This window comes from Myotis nattereri, assembly GCF_964212035.1.
Source record: "Myotis nattereri genome assembly, chromosome: 2".
NCBI classification, from domain to species: Eukaryota; Metazoa; Chordata; class Mammalia; order Chiroptera; family Vespertilionidae; genus Myotis; species Myotis nattereri.
This window is the reverse complement of record NC_138076.1, coordinates 32,522,587-32,546,504: the sequence shown is the minus strand read 5'-3', so window position 1 is coordinate 32,546,504 and position 23,918 is coordinate 32,522,587. Positions and strand designations below refer to the sequence as shown.

Sequence of the window (23,918 nt, the reverse complement as noted above, 5' to 3'; positions counted from 1 at the left end):
CTACACCAGAGCTCTCTGAAGTCTCTTCTTATAAGGATACCAGCCCTATTGGATTGGGGTCCCACTCTTATGACCTTCCTTAACCTTTATCACCTCCTAAAAAGGTCCTATCTCCAAATATAGTCACATTGAGCATTAGGACTTTTGCAGGTGAATTTTGGGATTACCCAATCCAGTCCATAACAGGTGTATTTTGGTTGATTTCTCATTTCAAGGAGCCTATGTTAGTTTGGGTTCACAGCAAAGCAGATACCAAAATAAGATTAATTGTGCCAGAATTTTTGGGGTAAACGCCTGCAAAGGAAAAAGGGGAAAGACCCAGGGAAGCCTGGGAGAGCCTTCAGAACCCAAGGCTGGTGTGACAGCAGTTGTCTTAGTTTGCTAAGGCTGCCATAACAAACTACCACAGGCTTGGTGGCTCAACAGAGATTTATTTTCTCACAATTCTGAAGGCTAGAAATTCAAGACCAAGATGTCAGCAGGTTTGCTTTCTTCTGAGGCCTTTCTCTTTGGCTTGCAGATGGTCACCTTTCTGTGTTTTCACACAGTCACCCTTCCTTCCATGTGAATCTGTGTTCTAATCCCTTCCTCTTAGAAGGACATCAGTTTGATTAGATTCGACCCAGCCTAATGGCCTCATTTTACCTTAATTATTTGTTTAAAGATCCTACCTGGAGAAATAGCAACTAGAAGATACCCTTTGTTTCATTAAGGTGGGAGAGTAAACAAAAACCTCTGTGGGAGGAAAAAAAAAATAAAATTTTTTCTAAAGAATAGACAAGTGCACTGACCATCAGGGGAAAGACGCTCAATGCAGGAGCTGCCCCCTGGTGGTCAGTGCACCAGAAGCTGGGTTCATGGCTGGTGAGGAGGAGCCTCTTCCAACTTCGTGGCAGTGCTAAGACTGTCCAACTGACGGCTTAGGCCCGCTCCCCACAGGGCACGGGCCAAAGCTGTCAGTCGGAAGTCCCTTAAAGGCTCCTGGACTGCAAGAGGGTGCAGGGGGGCTGAGGGACCCCCCCCCGAGTGCACAAATTTTGTGCACCAGGCCTCTAGTCATTCTGTAAAATTCCATATACATTTTCGCTTTTGTATGTGAGAGGCTTTATCTTAAAGCCGTCTTCCATTTTTGACTTGTAATTTCTGGTTGGACTGGCTGATGGAACATCCATTTCTTCATCTTCTCTCTGGTATACTCTGGCAGTTCTATCACTGGACTCAACTGCTGTACTATTTATATTTCCTCTGTTGCTACATCTTGTTGCTTCCCTGTTGTCATCTCAGTCTCTTAATCCTGTAGGGATGTCACTTGTGTGTGTCCTTTTAACTCTTTAATCCCTTAATCTTCTATAGTTGCCTATCTTCACTGTCAGCTGTACTCTAGACTATAGCTTCCAATATATTAAATATTTCAAAGTTGCTACGTCTTTTTGTCCAATACAAATAAAAGTATTATCTTCTTCTTAGTTTGAAGCTTAAATGTGTTTTTTTTTTATTACACATATATAATCTCTAGAGACATTTTATTACAACCCCCTTTTTTATAACCTTGGGTATGTGATAATCTAAAAATCTTTGATGACTTGAAAACACAAGGTTCTACTTTAGTACAAAAATGAAACTTTTCATAACCTTAGGAGCTAAGGATTAAATATATCAGACAAAAATTTGAAGCAATGATGAGCACTATATGTGTCAGGCAGAAATACTGAAATATTTTTAAGCAATGATTGTAAAATGATGTCTGTTAGGAGTGAATATATGATAGAGAATCTAAGAAAAATGAGATAGGATTACTTAACAAATGAGACAGCATAATGGGCTAATTTTGGGGGAAAATAAATCAATTTGTAGTAATGATTTTTTATTGAGTTGATGTAGGGAAAGGGCAACAGGTTGTATCAGATTTTCTTACAGATATTTTTTGAAGTACACATTCCCTCTACCTGTGGACTTCTGTGAGTTCCTCTGGGTGGTGTGGTCCCAATATGCTGCTGCATAGCCATGGAAGTGATGAGAGTGTTATGGGGCAGGAGGGGCATTGAAATCACAGGGAGTTTTATTTCATGCCATTAATCAGATGGCAGCTGGATCAATAAATTTAATGTAAAATGCATTTAAATATAGTTAAGTGTTTAACCGATTTCATAAGATCAAAGTTTTCCTAAAATAGGATAAATGATATTTAATGACTAAATTCTTATCTTAAAGTTGGCAGTGAATCTCTCAGATTTACAGATTTACCTAATACTTTGCCTCCATTACTCTTTTGGGTAACAAAACATCACTGTGACCAAATGTCAAGTCATTCCACTTCTGTCTTTACCATATTAATATTTGTAATATGCCATGCTCCTGAAAAGATAGAAACATTTTCTTGGAAATTTTTCTGTTTTTAAAAAACAAAACACCATTTAACAGGTAAATCATAGCCCCAAAGGACACATTCCTGACGGAAGCGGGTCCATCCTTGCTGCTTGACACAGTCGCTGCAGGATAGAAACATCTGCACAGCATATGTTTCAAGGGACCTGGCGTATATAGCATACTGTTCTTAATATGTTTGCTCCCCTTAGCACTGTGTGTTTTAACCAAGGTCACCTCTCTGAGAAAGGTTGTTTCCCCAGGTAGGGATTTTTCCCTGAAGTTAGGGAGGGGATGAAACTCCTTAACTAAGTGCCAGGCGGGTAGTTAATCACTTTAACTACAAACAATCATGCTTAAGCTACATAATCTTTACTCCCTGGAATGGAGATAAGAAACGCCCTAACCTTTGTAATAGAAATTGACAGGATTAAAATCAACTGGTATAAATATGGATGTAACAAGACAATAAACAGCAGAACCTCTCTGGAGATCCAGACCAGAACTTGGCTGGAGATCCTGGCTGGAGATGCTGGCTAGGCTGCTGATCAACTGAACACTGGCTCTGTGTCCTTCCTTCTTCGCCGACTCCGTCTACGCCTTTGGGAACCCCTGGACCTGCTGGGGTTGGACCCCGGCACATTCCTGAAAAGGTTGTTTCAGTTCAGGTATATTAGTTCTTCACATAGCTAAGGATTAATGCTGCAATCACTACTACACTATAATGCAACCAAGCATTTTATATGTCTTGACTCACCATTCTCATTTGTTTGAAAAATTATAATTCTTTTTTAATTGTAAATTCTGAATAGTTTAACATGGCAAGATAGTAAGTAATGTATTATTTATACAGGATTTTAATTTTGCTTTTATAATATCTAAATTAGAGTCAATTTTTAATGTTTACAACATCTAGATGTGCAAAATATTGATATAGTTCTGTTTTCTACATATCTATATATATAAAAGGCTAATATGCTAAGTGTCCCTCTGACCATCAGACCGGTCGCTATGACACACACAGGCCACCATGGGGCAGACACTCAAGGCAGGAGCTGCCATGATGCACACTGGCCATTTACAAAGAAACAGCACTGCGGACTTGGTGCTGACAAAGCAACACTCGGCTTCCCACAAGTGGGACACAGGCCCCGCTACCACCCCAGAGCGACAGCCCACCAAATTGCTGCCAATGCTACCGAGACCCCATGGCACAAAATGTGGCCCACAGCCCAGCCCAGCTCAGAAATGGTCACTGTGGGCACTGGGTAATGATGTCACATAGCAACACCTGGCTTCCTCTCCCTAGCGACTAGCCTCCCTGCAGTTTCTTCAGCCCAGGAACACTACTTGCTTTCTAGCTATGTGCAAACATTTTACACTTTAACTAAATGTTTGTGAAGCATTTTCTCGTGCCTCATCTCATTTGATCCTCACAGAAGTCCTGGAGTAGGTAGATAGGAGACTTGGTAGAATCCTATTTTCTTTTCATTAGTCGGAAAATGGAGATCTAGAAAGTTTAGAAACTTGACCCAACTGAAAAGAAGTAAGAAATAGTGGAACTTGAAAATGACTTCAGGTTTTCTCACTGCGCAGAATATAGTCAAACACTGCTACAGTTAAATATTTTACCCTTTGTTCTCCCTGTGTGATCTACAATAATAATCTGCTTCGTGTTGATGACAATTACCTGAAAGAGAAGTTGGGGTGCTTCACTGGGCTGGAAAAAGTTTAGCTAAATTAGAAAGCAGGTCTAATTAAGCAAGTTTATTCTATATCTATAAAAGACTTAAGTTGACTCACACATGCGTGATACATATAAAGCTCTCGCTGGTGCCAAACGCACGTATATGTTTTGATCTGTTATTGTCGACTGTGAATTTGGTTGACACTTCCATTATAGAGAAAGGGCAAATAGCAATATTAAAATATTTCTTCTAGCCGTAACTGGATGGAGCGTCGGCCTGCGGACTGAAAGGTCCCGGGTTCGATTCCGGTCAAGGGCATGTACCTTGGTTGTGGGCACATCTCCAGTGGGGAATGTGCAGGAGGCAGCTGATCGATGTTTCTCTCTCATCGATGTTTCTTACTCTCTATCTCTCTCCCTTCCTCTCTGTAAAAAATCAATAAAATATATATTTAAAAAAAAAATATTTCTTCTAATTAATTCCTTTCAATGTGCACAAATCTGTGCACTGGGACACTAGTTTTCAGATAACTGTTGAGCAGTAATCTAAGAAAGTGTGAGACACAGGGTAGTGGTGTTTTGACTCTACTTCATTTATTCATTGCAGAAAAGTCCTACTTCATATTGTCTGCCAATCTTTTGCCTATTAGATTACATTATTTTAAGTAAGGAGGTAAACCAGAAAACCAGTGTGGTCTGATTTTGTAGTATAGAAAAACAGAGAGGGAGAAGGGGAGGAGGGGAGGAGAGACACAGAGTGCAGATCATTTGGTCATTGTGGTTATTGTTTCTTTTAAAATAAGGATTTATTTCATTGAGTCCAAAGATATGGAGGACGTACTTACTCAGTAATTTTTGCCACTTGCTTAATCATTATAGTTTCTAGTCAAGCCTATCTTTTGTATGTTTGTTTGCTTGCTTGAAGCAAGGTGACTTTTGCAGTCCACACTATTATCTGGTTTCCTATTTAATAAACAGAAATAGACTAGAAAAGGAGCTGAGACTATTATCACTGTCACGTTTCTGAACTTTTAGGGACGCACGCTCCACATGGGACAGGGCCTCGCTTGAGAGGTAGACTAGGTGACAACACAAGAAGTACCACTTTTAGGACACGTGCAGGTTTATTTTTAGTGTTTCTAAATTCATTGAAAGGCACCCCTTCCAATTACAATATATTGACATATCCCTGAAGCCTGACTCATTTTACCTTTGCCTCTGACTTTTTTTGACCTTCTCTTCAAATTTAATCATGAATTTTTAAACAAAGAATATGAGGAATCATATATAAAAGCTCAGTATAGATTGAAGCTAAACCAGACTTGGGCACTAGGAAATGATTTCTTTATATTCTATAAAGAATGACATCCATCATGCATGCCTTATCTTTCCTTGATTTTTCATGAAACAGAAATTTCCTCATCACCTCTGTGACTGAGGTATTTGATATTCATTAGCAAAACTTGGTGTGCATAATACTGGATTTAAAAAAATGCTTAAATAATTTGAAATTTTCTTACTTAAATTATTCAACATGCAAGAATGTTAAATAATGTTGATTTTGCATTTGTAGGGTGTTTTTTTTTTGTTTTTTTTTCCATGTGAAGACCTAACTAATAGAATTTTTGGCAGCTTCTATGGTCATGAGCAGTCTGGGATGGGGAGGGCTCACCTGATTTTGTTGAATGCTGAGGCCTCTGGCAAGTATTAATATTGGAATGGATAATTTTCTGAAAGGCAGCATTTATTATCTGTCTGCCTTAATGTGTCACGAGGTACATATTTTTCTACATGGGCCTCTCAGGGGACAACAGTTATAAATGCTTAATGGAGCATTGGTCCGAGTATAAAAGAGAAAAATGTACTGATTTAATGAGACTCAAAAGGAAAGGGAGTTGTTGAAATAGAAACTTGGAAATATTGGGTCAAGTACAACTAAGCATGTCTGTGTGTTTTTAAAATATGCTCTTATTGATTTTACTGTATTTTTAATTTCTCTTTATTGTTGAAAGTATTACAGATGTCTCCTCTTTCCTCCCCACCCCCCATTGACCCCTTCTAACCCCCCCCCCCCACCCCCCACCCCAGGCTTCACCACACTATTGTCTGTGTCCATGAGTTATGTAAATATGCATATAAGTTCTTTGGTTGATCTCTTCCCACCCACTCATCTACCCCTCCTACCTTCCCTCTGAGATTCAACAGTCTGTTCCATGCATGTTTCTATGTCTCTGATTCTATTTTGTTTATCAGTTCATTTTGTTCTTTGGATTCCACATATGAGTGAGATTATATGATACTTCTCTTTCTCTGACTGGGCTTATTTTGCTTAACATAACAGTCTCCAGATCCCTCCATGCTGTCTCAAAAGATAATAGATTCTTCTTTTTTATTTTATGCGTTTTTTTGAGGCTGAGTTGAAAACTATAAGAAGTGATATCCATGGTGCTGATAGGACAGCTCTATTGAGTTATTCTATGTGACCTGAAATTAAACCTATGAATTCAAAACTATTCTTACTGGTCATCCTTGGAGCTAAATATACATAATTTTAGCACATCGGATAAAAATAAAAATGAATATCCTACAGATAAGAAGACTTAACTATCCCCCAGATTTATTCCTTTCTACCTCAGAGTTATTGAAAAACACAAATAGGATTTGTACATTCAAAAATATTTGACTTTAGATTTCTGCAAATGTGGTTTTATAAAACATAATTATAGTGAAGTATGAATGGTTTAAGAAAGTTATAATATCTAAGAACACCACAGTAGGGGGTTATGGCTTTTTATTGTGATAAAATACCTCTAAAATAAAAATGAGCATTTAAACTATTTTAAAGAGTACTAGTCAGTGGCATTTCCCATATCCACAGGGTTGTGTCCACACCACTATCTAGTTCCAAGGCATTATCATCACCCCAAATGGAATCACATACCCATTAAGTAGTCACTCTTCATTTCCTCTCCTCTCCAGCCCCAGATAACCATGGATCTACTTTCCTCTCTATAAATTTTTCTTTTCTTGATATTTCATATACATGAAACCATACAATATATAGTTTAGTGCATCTGACATTTTTCACTTAGCATAATGTTAATTAATGTTTGTTTTCATATGTATCATATAGCATGCATTCCTTTTTATGGCCAGATAATATCCCATTATACAGATATTTCGCTCATTGTTTATCCATCAGTCAGTTGATAGACATTTGGGATATTTTGTCTATTGTGAACAGTGCTGCTATGAACATTCATGAACAGGTATTTGTTGGAATACTTGTTATAAATAGTTTTGGGTTTATACCTAGGGATGGGATTGCTAGCTAATCTGGTAATCTTTGTTTAACATCTTGAAGAATTTTTATTTATTTATTTTAATATATTTTATTGATTTTTCACAGAGAGGAAGGGAGAGGGACAGAGAGCTCGAAACATCGATGAGAGAGAAACATTGATCAGCTGCCTCCTGCACACCTCCCACTGGGGATGTGCCCACAACCAAGTTACATGCCCTTGACCGGAATAGAACCCAGAACCCCTCAGTCCGCAGGCCGACGCTCTATCCACTGAGCCAAACCAGTCAGGGCTTGAAGAATTTTTAGACTATTTTCCAGTCACTGACCATTTTATATTTCCACCTACAATTTGAGGGTTTCCGTTTCTCCATTCTCACCAATGCTTGTTGTTTTTTTTTTTAATTTTTATTCTTGAAGCCATCCAGTTGTTTCCAGAAACCACATTTGTTGAAGGGACTATTCCTTCTTCCATTAAAAGATAGAACTGTTGTTGGAAGAGATAGGTTTATGAATTCTGAATTCTTAATTCCATTTTCTTGATCCATATGTCTACATTATGTCAGTGCCAGGCTGTTTTGATTACTATTTCTTTGCAGTTAGTTTTGAAATCGGAAAGTATGAATTATCCTATCTTATTTTTCTTGCTTTTTCAAGATTTTTTTGGCTATTTAGGGAACCCTGTAATTTTAATCAGCATTTCATTTTTTTAAGGCCCTTAGAATTTTGATAGGGATATGTAATAGCATTGGGATATCTCATGTTCCCTTTTCTCCCTTGGATAGTTATTTTTGTTCTCAGTGATATTAGTTGTGGTAGTTTGACTTACCAAAGAATAGTTATTACTTAGTAACCAGCATTTTTAAATGTTAATACTCATTATTTTAACAGTGATGGCAAACATTTTAATACCATCTTCTAGTATGAAGTAAAACAATAAAAATTACAAAAAAATATGCAATTCTGATTTATCAAAAAATGAACAAGTAAATGAAAGAATAGATTAAAGAGTTCAGAATGAAACCTACACATGTACTAGTATATTTATCTGATTTCCTACAAAGATGTTAGTGCAGTGCAGTGGCATATAAATAAGAGCATTTTAAAGTTATGTAACATAAATCGACAGAGGATCATATATAGAGAGAAAATAAAAAATGGATCATGTATTTATACTGTGTGCATTCTGGATTTACTGTTCCTGCATCAAGGTCTGAAGAAATACAATGAAGTTAAATTTATGTTGTCATAAAACTGTCACTTGAGGTCTGTTTGGGGATATTTAGAGTTAATGATTTAGAATTGGTTTAGGTACAGAGGCCATTCCTGATTCCCAACAGGCATATATACCTTAGTAATATATTTTAGAAATTCTGTCGAATAGGTGAGTTTGATAATAGCCTTATTTGGAATATCTTTTCACATGCAGGTCAGTGAGTTCCTTGAAGGGGGAAGATAGAGAATGGGTTGGTTACAAGCAATATTTGAAGATAAAAATGGCAAATAATTTTCAAAAATATATTCAGGATATTCAGCCACTGATTTGAGAATTGCAAAGCCCTCTATTGTATAACTATTTCTTCTTTGTCTTTTGACTTCTATACCCACAATCCACTACATTATAAACTCTATGAGGACAGGATTTAAAAAAAATATATATATATATTCTCTCACAATTCCAACTTCTAAGATAGTGTTTAGCACATACAAGACACTCACTGGATTGTTGTTGCATTAGTCATACCTGCTTACTGGGTTGGGATTTTGAGTCAGCTTGTCAATGGGGATCTTGGTATTTGGGCTTAACAACCTCCAGGCTTAAGTCAGGTCCAGTTTTTACCAAGTTGGGTAGCAAAGCAGCAATCTTAAACCCATTACAAAGTAACATGAAATTAGTTTTAACTGCCCAAAGCCTGGTAGGTCAGTGCAGCTGAGGTGGGTTTCTGCCCACTTGATTCTCCAGTGCATGTAGCTGATTAGTCTGTAGTTCCTTTGCTAAGTCTGGACCCTAATGCAGCTCTGATCACATACCCAATCCTCATAGGTCTCCTTTTCAGGAGAGTAGCTTGTAGCAACCGTGAGTGTCCCGCTGATGCATGTGGACCTGACCAAATTAGAAGGAACCACTCAAGGTATGGCTGAGCAACTCACTTGAATATAGATTTCAGGCAGATACTCACTGTGAACTTAAAAACCTATTAGACCAGGGGTGGGCAAACTTTTGACTCGAGGGCCACAATGGGTTCTTAAACTGGACCGGAGGGCCTGAACAAAAGCATGGATGGAATGTTCGTGTGAACTAATATGAATTCAAAGTGAACATCATTACATAAAAGGGTACGGTCTTTTTTGTCAATAGTTTTATTCATTTCAAACGGGCCGGATCCGGCCCGCGGGCCGTAGTTTGCCCACGGCTGTATTAGACCCACTCAGATCGTTGCTAGGGTGGGATCGAAACAAGCCAAACAGTGCTTTGGATACTGATTTGCACTGCTGCCCACCCTTCCCAGTATTATAATCACTGAGATGCCTTGACCTTAAACACATATAGACTAGAGGCCTGGTGCACAAAATTCGTGCATGGGAGAGGGGTCACCTCAGCTAAGCCTGCACCCTCTCCAATCCGGGACATCCCTCTCACAATCCTGGACCACTGGCTCCTAATTGCTCACCTGCCTGCCTGCCTGGTCACCCCTAACTGCTCCTCCCCTGACAGCCTGGTCACCCCTTACTCCCCTCCCCCCCCTGCTGGCCTGGTCGCCTCTTACTGCCCCCCCTGCTGGCCTGGTTTCCCCCAACTGCCCCCCTCTGCTGGCCTGGTCAGCCCCAACTGCCCCCCCACCCCTGCTGGCCTGATTGCCCCCAACTGCTCCCCCACCGGCCTGGTTGCCTCTCACAGGCCCCCCGCCAGCCTGGTCTCCCCACAAAGCCTGCTGTTTAGTCATTTGGTTGTCCCTCACTAACCCCCCTACTGGCCTGGTCGCCCCACGCAGCCTGCTGTTCAGTCGTTTGGTTGTCCTTCACTAACCCCCCTGCTGGCCTGGTTGCCCCATTCAGCCTGCTTGTTCAGTCGCTTGGTTGTCCCTCACTAACTCCCCTGCCGGCCTGGTTGTAGGCAGCCATCTTGTGAGGGCGTGAGGGTTAATTTGCATATTACTTCTTTATTATATAGAATGGGCACATCTGGGACTGACTGAATTTAAGAATTTGATGACAGAACCTGAGCATTTGTATTTTTAAAAAGTTCTACTAGCTGTTCTACATCGTAGGGAGGGTTGAGCATTATTGCTCAGGTCAGGATGTGTTCTGACCTGAGGCCTTCCCATCTACAAAGACCTTGACCCTCTCTTCTCAAATCACTCCACTAAACCAAGATTCAGGTCCAGTAAGTTTAACTAAATATATATTTATAGATATATTTTTTGAGAATAAATTGGGTGTTCTGAGGTATACAGTAGTACAGGCAGCAGGAGGGGCCAGAATCTCAGTGGTAAAGCAAGGATGAACCTAGAGGGTATTGTGCTCCATGGTAAATAAATGGGAACCAGTCTACCATGAGTTGTTAACTGCCACTGCTGGTTCTACTGCTCCAAGAGAGACATTCATGGGTAATTATTTGAAATTGTTAAATCCTAGCAGTTTTTCCTCAAAGTGTCTTTAGTGGCATTTGCACCAGACCTCCTGGAGTGCTTTGTTAACATGCATAGTTTTAGATCCAATCCCCATACTAACACATCTGAGTAACTGAAAGTGGGAATAAGGTATAATTCTTATAAAGGCAAGAAACCCTGCCTGGCTGGCATGGCTCAGTGGTTGAGCATTGACCTATGAACCAGGAGGTCATGTCTGTGGTCAGGGCAGATGCCCGGGTTTCAGGCTCGACCACCAGTGTGGGGCATGCAGGAGGCAGCCAGTCAATGATTCTCTCTCATCATTGATGTTTCTATCTCTCTCTCCCTTCCCTTTCTGAAATCAATAAAGTATACTTAAAAAAAGAATAGCCCCCAAATGTGGAAAAGTTGGCTCTTGGGGGAGAAATATTTTAGCTTTAACATTCATTTGTTTCCCTTCATAGGGCGACTGTACATAAGGAGACATACAGAATATCTGTGGAATTACAGTTCCATGATGGAGGAGGCATGGAGAATAATGAAAATTAGGTTGAGAAGGAAAGAACTAGTAAAATCTATTTTAAAAAATTCTCAAGTCATTATTAGACATCCTGAAATTCAAGTTCTAACTACGGCAGGGAATTTGTATGTTAAGGAGCAAATGGAAATGTTGCGGTATTGATAACATAATTTCTATATCACTGCTTTCAGCTTCCCTTCTTTACTGACATTGATGAGGTAAGATACATCTTTAAAGTATTTCTTAGAAGACTACCAATTTTTTTTTCTTTTCTACTTTTTATTTTAATCCTCACCCAAGATTTTTTCCATTGATTTTTGGAGAGAGTGGAAAAGAGAAGGAAAGATAGTGCCGGGGTCCAACCCCAGCAGGTCCAGGGGTTCCCAAAGGCGTAGACGGAGTCGGTGAAGAAGGAAGGACACGGAGACAGTGTTCAGTTGATCAGCAGCCTAGCCAGGATCTCGAGCCAGGATCTCCAGCCAAGTTCTGGTCTGGATCTCCAGAGAGGTTCTGCTTAGGATCTCCAGCCAGGTTCTGTCCAGGTTCTCCAGCCAGGTTCAGTCACCAGGTTCTAGTCAGGTTCTCTTGCCATGTTCTATAGTCAGGTTCAGTCCAGGATCTTTTGCCATGTTCTCTCGCTAGGTTCTGTCTCTAGGTTCTGTTGCCAGTTTCTGTCCAGGATCTTTTGCCATGTTCTCTCCAGCGAAGTTCTTCTGTCTCTAGGTTCTGTGTAGGTTCTGTCTTCTTGGTTCTGTCTTCTAAGTTCTGTCCAAGACTACCAATTTTTATGGAAATTTTCACATCCATATTTTTAGAAGTCTTCACATAGATGTTTTTGTTATCACTTAAGGGAAAAAAAATGACATTGGCTTGGATTTTTTAGTTGTTATTCATTGTAACTTTTTATTTAGAAATAAAATGAAACTTACAGAAAAGTTGGGAAAACAATACAAAGAACTCCCATATCCCCTTCAACCAGGTTTACCAATTGCTAACATCTTATTACATATTATTGTCTTTTCCTCTTTCTAGAAATTTCCTTTTGAAGGGCTTATAACTATGACAGATTTAGCACCCATGGTTTTGTTTTGTGTAACTCTTCCTTTCCTCTCTTGATTTTAAATGTAAAATCTTTGTGTATACAGACCCACCATCATCTTGAGAATTATGTGAGAGCAGTCCTAGTTGCTATGCAATAGAACGTCCATACCAGCTCACAGGATTGCCAAAGCACTTACTTTCATGAAGTTGCTCTCAAGTTACTATCATCAATGTGCTTATACCACCAGCACAGATAACTCATGGTAATATCTAGAGACTGAAAATAAATGCTGGTTATCAGGTGGACTATGAGGTTTGGTTATTGTGGTGATGGTGGGGACGTTCAGTGAGGACAGCTGCCTGTTCTATTAAAGCTCCTTAGCAAAATTTTGTGGTGTACTTTAGTCCATTTTTTTTTACCCCAATATCCGAAAATTGGCAACTGAATGTTCCTTTTAAATTTTAAATCATCTTGAAGTTTTATGGCAGCTTGATGATGAAGCCACAAATATATAATAAATGTTGAATCAGTTCCAAACAGTTACACTATAAAAGGAATCCTAAGCTTCATGATTCTGTTTGGTTCCCAGATGGCTGGTTTTCCTTAGGCTGTTTTCTTGCAGATTTTATTGTAACAGAAAGAAGACTCAGAGTAGTGATGCCATTTCACTAAACTGGTGATTTGAATCATAACGATTACAAGGTTGCTATGAACCCATACCTTTTTGGAGAAAATATTTTAACCTAATCCCACAAATTTAGTAAATTATGAGGGCATTACAATGGATCTTGATTTCTGTTTTGTTTCAGAGTTGAAGGGTCACTTTCAACAGTCATGTGATGTGAGAAGGAAACTAATTTTCTTGGTGAAGAATATAATCTTTGGAGTTATACAGTCCACACTCAAGTTCTAGATCCACCATGCTATCCTGTGGCTTGGGACAGCACATAGTCATCAGAGCATTACTTTCCTTATTAGTAAAGCAGTGACAATTATGGTATCTACAATGTGAGTTTAAAAAATTGAAGTAATTATTATATTTAAAGTGCTTAGAGCAGTATCAGACCCTAAGTATGTGTAAAAATGCTCAGTGTGTGTTAGTTTTATAAAAATGTGCCACTTTTTCAAAATTCTAAGTGAATTATGACACAGGTTGCATTTTCTTCATTATATCTTTACTAAAGGCCAGAGGCACGAAATTCATGCAAGAGTAGGTATTCCTTCCCCTGGCTGCCGGCACCGGCTTCCCTCTGGCACCTGGAACCTGTGCTTCCCTCAGGCGGACACCCAGGACCCAGGGCTCCCTCCTGCTGCCAGCAGGCACTGGGGGACCCCGGCTTCCCTTGCAGCCCCGGCTTTGTCCAGAAGATCATCCGGAAGGACTTCCGGTCTAATTAGCATATTATGCTTTTATTATTATAGATATCTAGGTACCTTATGATGTCCAGTTTTTAACCCTTAGCAAAGGCATGGAATTTAGCTGACTCTCCATTGTTTCTTTATGTTGTTAATAGTGGATTTTATCTTATTGTTGAGTTTCCTCCTGAGATATCCAGGGGCAAACCAGTCAATGTCCAGGTACTGAATGAGTTCCACCTGGCAATGTAAACAGCTCTTTCAGAAAATAGGCTTTCTTTCTAAGAAAAGAAATGCTCAGAGTTTTCACTGTAGGCTGATGTCTGGCTAGATTAAGGAAGGGCTGGGGCTTAGCCATCTCTATCACTGTGGCAAGAAGGAAATTCTGGAGTGCTTGCCTGTAGTGTCCTCATTCTGGAACATTCTTGGAAAATGTTCCTCATCCACCTCAGCTGCTGCCTGGAGTGTCCTGGTGCTTACCCTGCATCCCCTGAGAGCCAGTTGTTAAAATTTCAGGAATTTGTGGATCCGTTGTGAAATAGTTAAACTAAACTTATATTAAAAACTAAGCATGTAAACTTACAACTAAGTGGATTTTATTAAAAACAAAATAATACAAACTCAAAACTTAATACTTCCTAATTAGTTCATCACATTTTTCTCTCCTTTATGCTTTTGAAGTTATTTACTTTTCTATGTCTGTGTGGTGGAAACGCCACATCATTGTGAGGTATGTCATGTCTTTTCCCAACTACGGGTTTAGAAATATATTGGTAGCTTAAAATCAAACATGGTGGGGAGGATTATACCACAGAAATTGAAACTACAAATCAGGGCTTGATTTATTGTCTTAATTGATTGTTTAGAATTGATGAAATGATGAAGTAAATATTAATGATGCAGGCTGTATTCAAAAATTGTCAGTAGCCATGATGGTATGAACAGCACAAAAATGTGATGAAATATGATCACGTTATTCAATATTAGTTGTCTGATTCAGCAAACATGTCGCCCAGGTCATTGATCTAAACCTGTGGGTTGCGACCCCGTTGGGGGTCGAACGACCCTTTCACAGGGGTTGCCTAAATACATCCTGCATATCAGATATTTACATTATGATTCATAACAGTAGCAACATTACAGTTATGAAGTAGCAACGAAAATTTTATGGTTGGGGGTCACCACAACATGAGGAACTGTATTGAAGTGTCGCTGCATTAGGAAGGTTGAGAACCATTGATCTAATCTAATAAAAGAGAAACATGCAAATTGACCATACCTCCGCTACACCCAGAAGCCATGCCCACAAGCCACACCCACCAGCCAATCAGGAGTGAATATGCAAATTAACCCAACTAAGATGGCGGCGGCCACGGAGCTGGAGTGAGCAGGAGGCTTGGGTAGCCCCCAGTGATGGAGGAAGCCAAGCTTCCCGCCTGCCCTGCTGGTCCTGAGCTCCGCTCAAGGCTACAAAGTTTCAATTATAAAAGATAAATAAATCCCAGATACCGGCTTCCAGCCTGCCGCCGTGGCCAGCCTGAAAATGGCCCTCAGCCCCTCACCCAGGCTGGCCAGGCATCCCAGTAGGGCCTCCCACCCTGAAGGGGCTGTGGCCAGCCTGTAAACAGCCATCAGCCCCTCACCCAGGCTGGCCACACCCCCATGGGGTGAGGGTCCCCGCTGGGGGGGTTGGCCAGCCTGCAAACAGCCATCAGCCCCTCACCCAGGCTGGCCAGGCACCCCAGTAGGGCCTCCCACCCTGAAGGGGGTGTGGCCAGCCTGCAAACAGCCATCAGCTCCTCACCCAGGCTGGCCAGGCACTCCAGCAGGACCCCCACCCTTATCCGGGACACCCTTCAGGGCAAACCAGCTGGCCCCCACCCATGCACCAGGCCTCTATCCTATATAATAAAAGGGTAATATGCAAATTGACCCTAACAGCAGAACTACTGTGAATGACTGGTCACTATGATACACACTTACCACCAGGGGGGAGATGCTCAATGCAGGAGCTGCCCCCTGGTGGTCAGTGCACTCCCACAGGGGGAGCTCTGCTCAACCACAAGCCAGGCTGATGGCTGCCAGCACAGTGGTGGTGGCGGGAGCCTCTCCTGCCTCCTCAGCAGCACTAAGGATGTCCGACTGCAGCTTAGGCCTGCTCCCCGCTGGCAAGTGGACATCCCCAGAGGGCTCCTGGGCTGCCAGAGTGATGTCTGACTGCCAGCTTAGGCCTGATGCCCCAGCGAGCAGGCCTAAGCCAGCAGGTGGACATCCCCCGAAGGGTCCCAGATTGTGAGGGGGCACAGGCCCGGCTGAGGGACCCCCTCGAGTACACAAATTTTTGCGTATCTGTCTGCTAGTAAATAAATAATGTTCTGAAATACTTCATTGGTTCACTTTAATCTTACTCAGGGCTCAGCAAACTTTTTCTTTAAAGGGCTATATCGTAAATATTTTAAACTTTAGGGGCTATGCAGAATTTATGGTGCAGAGTATTCTTGAATTTTTTTATTGCTTTTTATTTCTTATGTATCCTTTAAAAATGTAGCAGTCACTCTTCGCTCAAATGCTGTACAAAAACAGGCCAGGGCTGGATCTAGTCTGCTGCCTATGCCCATAGTTTCGGACCTCTGGCTCTTATCCTTTAATGTCAATGAAAATATCAACCAGACATCAAGGATACATTCATTAATTGTACCCATGGATTGCCTGTGGATCCAAGAGTTCAGTAAAATTAAAAATACACACGAACATTTTGTGAGAATCAGTTGGCTATGTGGAATTTATAATAATTATTTTATATTTAATTAATGTTTTTAAATGTGAACTACAGAACCTTTATATCAGTAACATGTGTAATACATTCATAAACACATATTTGTCTATCCATCTATCTTTCCCTCCATCCATCCATTTATCTCCACATCTAGACATCTATATCTTCATCTGTCCTTGAGCATTCGCAGCACATTGCTATGGTCCACCCTGCTTCTGTGGAGATTACCGTCAATGCTTTGCACTTTGTAAACTGGATTCCCTGGACATGGTGGCTCAGCCCCACCTTGGCAGTTAGTGCTGCCTTAGATCCCTCTCTCTGCAATCCCATTAAGCCACAGGCTGGGTAGTCCATTCTTTAAACCCAGCAGCAAAGCCATGCACCCTCACTGCAGCCACCCCTCTGGAATGATCCTTAATCTACATTTAAACAGAAAATGAGAACAAGAGACCCTCTCTAGCCCTTGTTGGACCCTCTCTTATGTCTGAGCTCATGCTGCTGTGGACTGGGGGGATTATACAACAGTTATTTATCACAGTTTGGAGGCTGGGAAGTCCAAGATCAAGGCTCCAATAGATATGGCCCCTGGTGAGACCAGTCTTCCTGGTTTACAGATGGATGCCCTCTCCTCTGTCCTCACGTGGCCAGAGAGGGAGCTCTCAACTCTTCATCTCCTTGTGAGGGCACTAATCCCATCATGGTGACTCCACTCTCCATACATAGTTATTGGCAACATGGGGGTGTGATGATCTTAGCCTTGATCTCTAATGACACATCTTTGCTCTTCATGATCTTCCCCAATTCTTCCATTGCTGCCTTCCAAGTCTCAGCCGTCTCTTAATTTCTTGGCTCTCATATCCATTTGAACTGATGACTGAAACAAGATGATCAAAATCTTTAACCCTTTCAATGTCTTCAGTGTCTGTGACACAGTTTTGTATTGCTTCTGTAGTCATGATTTTTGTCTTCTTGATGTTCAGATGCAGTCTTGCTTAGCACTTTCTTCTTTCACTTTAATCAGAAGTTGTTCAAGTCATTGCTACTTTCTTCCAGTCAGAAGGTGCCACCAGCATATCTTAAGTTATTATGATTTCTTCCAAGGCTTTACCTTCCAAGGACCCTGCCTTCCTGGACTTTTCTAATGGCGGAGAAGGAAGATACCCAAGTCAGCAAGTAGATGTACCATGTGATGTCTGGTTACAGTTGATCCTGTAACTTTTAGGTCAGAGTGTGGAAGAAAGATGTATTATAATTCTCTTCTCCTCTTTCATTCTTTCAGCACTTCGACTGTTGAAGGAGGGGGTGGACCCCCACACTCCCGTTTCCTCAGGAGGGTCCTTGCTCCATCTGGTAAGAACTGTGTTGACCAATATAAGTGTGGGTGACACCAAAGACAAGGAGACTCAATTATGGGGTCAAAACTCAGTAGCAAGATGTACATCTGACAGATGATCAGAAAAAGGATGTTTCAAATTAAAAGTCTTTGATAATACATTTATATTTATGAATTACTTGCATTATAGTTTGTAAATAATGCCTTTGCAAATGGAGTGAGAGTCTTTGCCTTAAAGAAGATGCTTTTGTAAATGAATAGTATTCAACAAATAAGCAAGAGAATATTGAATCAATTACAGAGTATTAGGCAATCATCCTTTTACATCTATTAGTTGGTTTTGTTGCTCCAAATAACAATAGTTTGCTTGTGGCCTAGCTCATATACATGTAAATAAAACTAACTTTTGTTCTTTTGGAAACAAAATGAGGAGATTAAAGTGGTAAGCTAGATGGGAAACACTTTATTAATTCTTGAGTCAATGCAAATATATTGCATTTGTATACTGTTACACATAGATGAAGGGGGAAGATGGACCTGAAATGCATGTAAGAAAACCTGGTGATGCCCGAAGGAACATGGTTCTCAGGGCTGAGCCTCCTTTTCCTGGGGTACTGAGTAAATCAAAACAAATGAAAAATTGCAGGTTGCCAGAAAGACAAAATTGCAGGGTTTCAAAATGACTTAAATACTGAAAAAGGCAATTTAGCCATCTAAAATGTCAAGTGTGAGTAGGTTGCTCTGCAGCTTGCCCTATGTTTTAGGCATTCTACATTACAGCACCTAAGCTCTAATTATGTATTCTAGGGTCAAGGTCTTTGAGAAAAAGGCAGCCTATATTTGTGTGAGCCAACAGGATAAGCTGTGGAAATCTCTGTGATTTTTCCAGTTTTGTTTATTTAACTCAATTATTATTCAGTGAGTACTTGACTCTAAGGGTAGATTTTTATAGGACATTTCTCTTGGAAGTGCCACAAGAACTTTTATGTTGGAGATTAACCATTTCCACTATATTGCAGATGGGTATTTGAGAAAGAGGTTTTAATGTTTTTTTTTGGCATATAAAATTTAAAGTTATCATCTATACACTGAGTGGCCAGATAATTATGACCGGCCAGATTATTATGACCACCCCATCAGTACTTCATTGACACTTCCAAAAATACTGAATATTGAAAACTTCCTAAGAAAATACTCTCAAGGTTTTATTATTATTACCAGAGGCCCTGTGCATGAAATTCATGCACTGGTGGGGTCCCTCCGCCTGGCTGGCAATTGGGGCCAATCAGGCCATCTCGCCCAGTCCTGACTGGAGCCGATTGGAGCTGGTGGCTGGGGAGGGACCGCGGGAGGGGCCGTGAAAGGGCTCCAGGGCGTGTCCAGCCCTGTCTAGCCCAGTCCCAATCAGCCAGACCCCAGCAGAAAGCTAACCTACTGGTTGGAGCATCTGCCCCCTAGTGGTCAGTGCACATCATAGCGACTGGTTGGTCCACTGCTCAGACATTTAGCATATTAGGCTTTTATATATAGATGATTTGCATAACTAATTCACTTCATTGTACTGATGGGGTGGTCATAATAATCTGGCCGGTCATAATCATCTGGCCACTCAGTGTATTTCTAATAAATACATCTGAATTTGTCTGTTTACTTGCCCTTCGCTAAATAATTCATGTATCAAACCTAAGGCAGGTATCAGATACTGTTATAGATAGAAGGGAAATAATGTCAACAAGTAACAATATCAGAAACTAGAAATTTAGTCTCGTGAGAGCAATATAGATGGAAACTCAGATTTAACTCTTTAAAATAGTATGATATTTATGGAGTTGAAAACTGAATCCCAGAAGCTTTGCTGAAATGCTATCCAGGGTTTTATGTTATGCCCTTAAACAAATGAGCTATCGAAGAGCTCCTGATGGTAGCAAAACCTTCTTGAATGGAGTATGAAAACAAATTCTTTTCATTCCACCCTTTGACAGCAGAAGGCCTTAGTGAAGCTTAAGTGGAATACATTAGAAGTAAGCAATATTATTTCTTTTACCTGGGGAATTCTAGTTTTATCATAAAGATTGTTATTTAAGCAGTGGAATTTCATGCAGCTATTAAAATATTGAACCACATGTTCAAGGGCAATAAAGGTAAAAATACATAACTGGTACTACATCAGTCTAAACAGTTTCTTCACAGTGAAGGAAACCATCTACAAAATAAAAAGACACCCTACTGAATGGGAGAAGTTATTCACATATGATATATCTGATAAAGACAATATAAAAAGTATATAAGGAACTCATAGACCTCAATATAAAAAACAATCTGATTAAAAATTGTGCAGAGGATCTGAATAGACATTTCTCCAAAGAAGATATACAGATGGACAGTAGATATGAAAATATGCTCAATGTCACTAATCATCAGGGAAATGCAAAGTAAAACTACAGTGAGATACAGCCTCACACCTGTCAGAAAGTTGTCATCAAAGAGTCCACAAAATAACAAGTGTTGGCGAGGATGTGGATAAAAGGGAGCCCGAGGCACTGTTGGTTAGATTGTTAAGTGATGCAGCCACTACAGAAAACAGTATGGAAATTCCTCCAAAAATTAAAATTAGAACTGCCATAGTACTCAGCAATTCCACTTCGGAATTTGAAAAGATATATGCAAAAGCAAAAACACTAATTTGAAAGCAAAATGCAAATCAATAAATGTGATACATCATATAAACAAATTGAGAGATAAAAATCACAGTCATATCAATTGATGGAAAAAAAGCATTTGACAAAATCCAACACCCTTTCTTGATAAAAACTGTCAGCAAGATGGGAATAGAAGGATCATACCTCAACATAATAAAAGCCATATATGAAAAACCCACAGCCAACATCATAATCAATGGACAAAAACTAAAACCATTTCCCCTAAGAACAGGAACAAGACAGGGATGCCCACTCTCATCACTCCTGTTTGACGTAGTACTGGAAGTACTAGCCATTGCGATCAGACAAGAAGAAGAAATAAAAGGCATCCAAATTGTAAAAGAAGAAGTAAAACTGTCCTTATTCACAGATGACATGATACTGTACATAGAAAACCCTAAAGACTCCATAAAAAAATTATTAGACTTAATAAGTGAATTTGGCAATGTAGCAGGATACAAAATTATTGCCAAGAAATCTATGGCATTTCTATACACCAATAATGAAATTACAGAAAGAGAGACTAAAAAAGCAATCTCATTTACCATCACACCAAAAAATTAAGATACCTAGGAATAAACTTGACTAAGGAGGTAAAAGACCTATATGTGGAAAACTACAGGACACTGAAAAAAGAGATAGAAGAAGACATAAACAGATGGAAGAACATACCATGTTCATGGATTTGTAGAATCAACATCATCAAAATGTCCATACTACCCAAAGCAATCTACACTGAGTGGCCAGATTATTATGACTGGCCAGATTATTATGAACACCCCATCAGTACAATGAAGTGAATTAGTTATGCAAATGATAGTAATATTAAAACCTTGAGAGTATTTGCTTAGGAAGTTTTCAATATTCAGTATTTTTGGAAGTGTCAATGAAGTACTGATGGGGTGGTCATAATAATCCAGCCGGTCATAATAATTTGGCCACTCAGTGTGTGTGTGTGGTTTTAAAGATGTTAAGCTATTGATCTCATTGTACTATTGATCTCATTGTAGTGTATGTACTATTGATCTATTGATCTCATTGTACTATATGTACTAATCCCTGACCTGCTTTTGATATTTGCCAATATCTTAGATATATTTGCATATCTGTCATAGCTCAGTATTTTTAAAAAAATATTTATTAAAGTTTAGTTTGCATACAATATTGATTAGTTTCCATTGTACAACACAGTGATTCAACATTTATATACCTCACAATGTGATCACCACAAGAGTCTAGTACCCATCTGCCACTGTGCAAAGTTATAACGATATTATTGTCTCATTCCCTATGTGTACACTATATCTCCATGACTTATTATTTTACAACTGGAGTGTGCTCCACTTTTCACCCATCCACGAACCCCCTCCATTCTCACAACTATTGGTTTATTCTCTGTATCTACAGTGTCTGTTTCTGTTTTGTTGTTTATTTTGTTTAAGTTCCAAATATAGGAGAAATTATATGGCACTTGTCTTTCTCTAACATATTTCACCTAGCATAATACCCTCTGGAGTCCATAGATATTGTTGCAAATGGCAAAATTCATCCTTTTTTATAGCTGAGTAATGTCCCATAGTATATATGACACATCCTACTTACTCATTCATCTGTAGATGGACACCTAGGTTGTTTCCATATCTTGGCTATTTTAAATAATGCTGTAATGAACATAGGGTTGCATATATCTTTTCAAATTCATGTTTTTTTTTTGTTTCTTTATTGATTAAGGTATTACATATGTGTCCTTTAATTGCCCCATTGCCGCCCCCCCCCCTCCACCCCCACTCATGCCCTTACTCCTCTGTTGTCTGTGCCCATTGGTTAGGCTTATATGCATGCATATAGGTCCTTTGGTTGATCTCTCCCCACTTCTCCCCACCATCTCCTACCTTCTCTCTGAGGTTCGACAGTCTGATCAATGCTTTTCTGTCTTTGGATCTGTTTTTGTTCATCAGTTTATATTCATTATATTCCATAAATGAATGAGATCATGTGATATTTATCTTTCTCTGACTGGCTTATTTCGCTTAGCATAATGCTCTCCAGTTCCATCCATGCTGTTTCAAATTGTAAGAATTCCTTCTTTTTTACCGCAGCATAGTATTCCATTGTGTAGATGTACCACAGTTTTTTAATCCACTCATCTGCTGATGGGCACTTAGGCTGTTTCCAAATCTTAGCTATGGTGAATTGTGCTGCTATGAACATAGGGTTGCATATATCCTTTCTGATTGATGTTTCTAGTTTCTTGGGATATAGAGCCCAGTGTGTGATTCGAAATTGTGCAGCACCGCCCACCCTCGAGTTGGAGTTGCTGATCCGGCCCTGCATCCCTCTCTGGCCCTTGAAGCAGCTGCAGCTGCTGCTGATCAGGCCCTCCCCCAGCACAGGCACGTGGAGGCCCCTGCTGCCCCACCCCCAACACTGCACGTGCAACCTCCTCCTGTCTGGTTGATCTGTTTACAGCGTCCCAGTTAATTAGCATATTTCTCTCCCTCACTCTCTCTCTCTCTCTCTCTCTCTCTCTCTCTCTATATATATATATATATATATATATATATATATATATATATATGGGCTTCACTGTGTTTCTCTAAAGTATCTGGAGCTCTAAGAAGCAGAGATAATTAGCAACTTACAACAGTAGAGGCTGTTCAACAGCTTAACATCTTTAAAACCAAAGAGTAGATACTGTATTTTGAAAAGAGGCAGAATACTAGGACTCGAGAGAAAATGGCTAAAAAACTATCATTATTAAAATCCTCTAGATGTTAACAAAAATAGTCACTCTGTGGAAGGTGTCCTCACTCTGCCCTGCTCACCCAAACCAGAACATCTGGGCAGAGACCATGTAACTCCACCCTCCTTTGTTTTCCCAGGAGAGAAAGGGCAAAAGCTGCAAGGGTACATACTGGCGAGGAAATGACTCAGAGTTGAGGAAAATACGCCCCCCACAGGGGCTGTGTCTGGGGAGTTTCTTGGGGGATGTGGGGTCGGTAACAACCATACAGGACAGTGCAACAGGAAGCAGAGAGATAAATAAAGGAGCAAAATGGAAGCCAAGGGATGATGCTAATGAGAAAGAGGAAAGTGTGGATTTGAGGGAAACTGGGAGGTGGGATGAAAAAGAGGCTTGTCAATTCAGGGCTGGCTTCCTGGGCAGGTGGTCCATGTAGTCACAGAGGGCTTTGTTTTTAGAAGGGCTTATGCTTTCTTTCATCTTCTG

At 40.1% G+C, this 23,918-nt stretch overlaps 1 protein-coding gene across 1 annotated transcript in view; it reads left to right on the top strand.

Moving 5' to 3' along the window:
• MYO16 (myosin XVI) overlaps positions 1-23,918 on the top strand; it is a 418,102-nt gene that overhangs the window by 19,515 nt on the left and 374,669 nt on the right. The window contains exon 2 of the mRNA XM_081084505.1: positions 17,937-18,007. Coding sequence (XP_080940631.1) covers positions 17,937-18,007 — 71 coding nt within the window. The remainder of the gene's footprint in view (positions 1-17,936; positions 18,008-23,918) is intronic.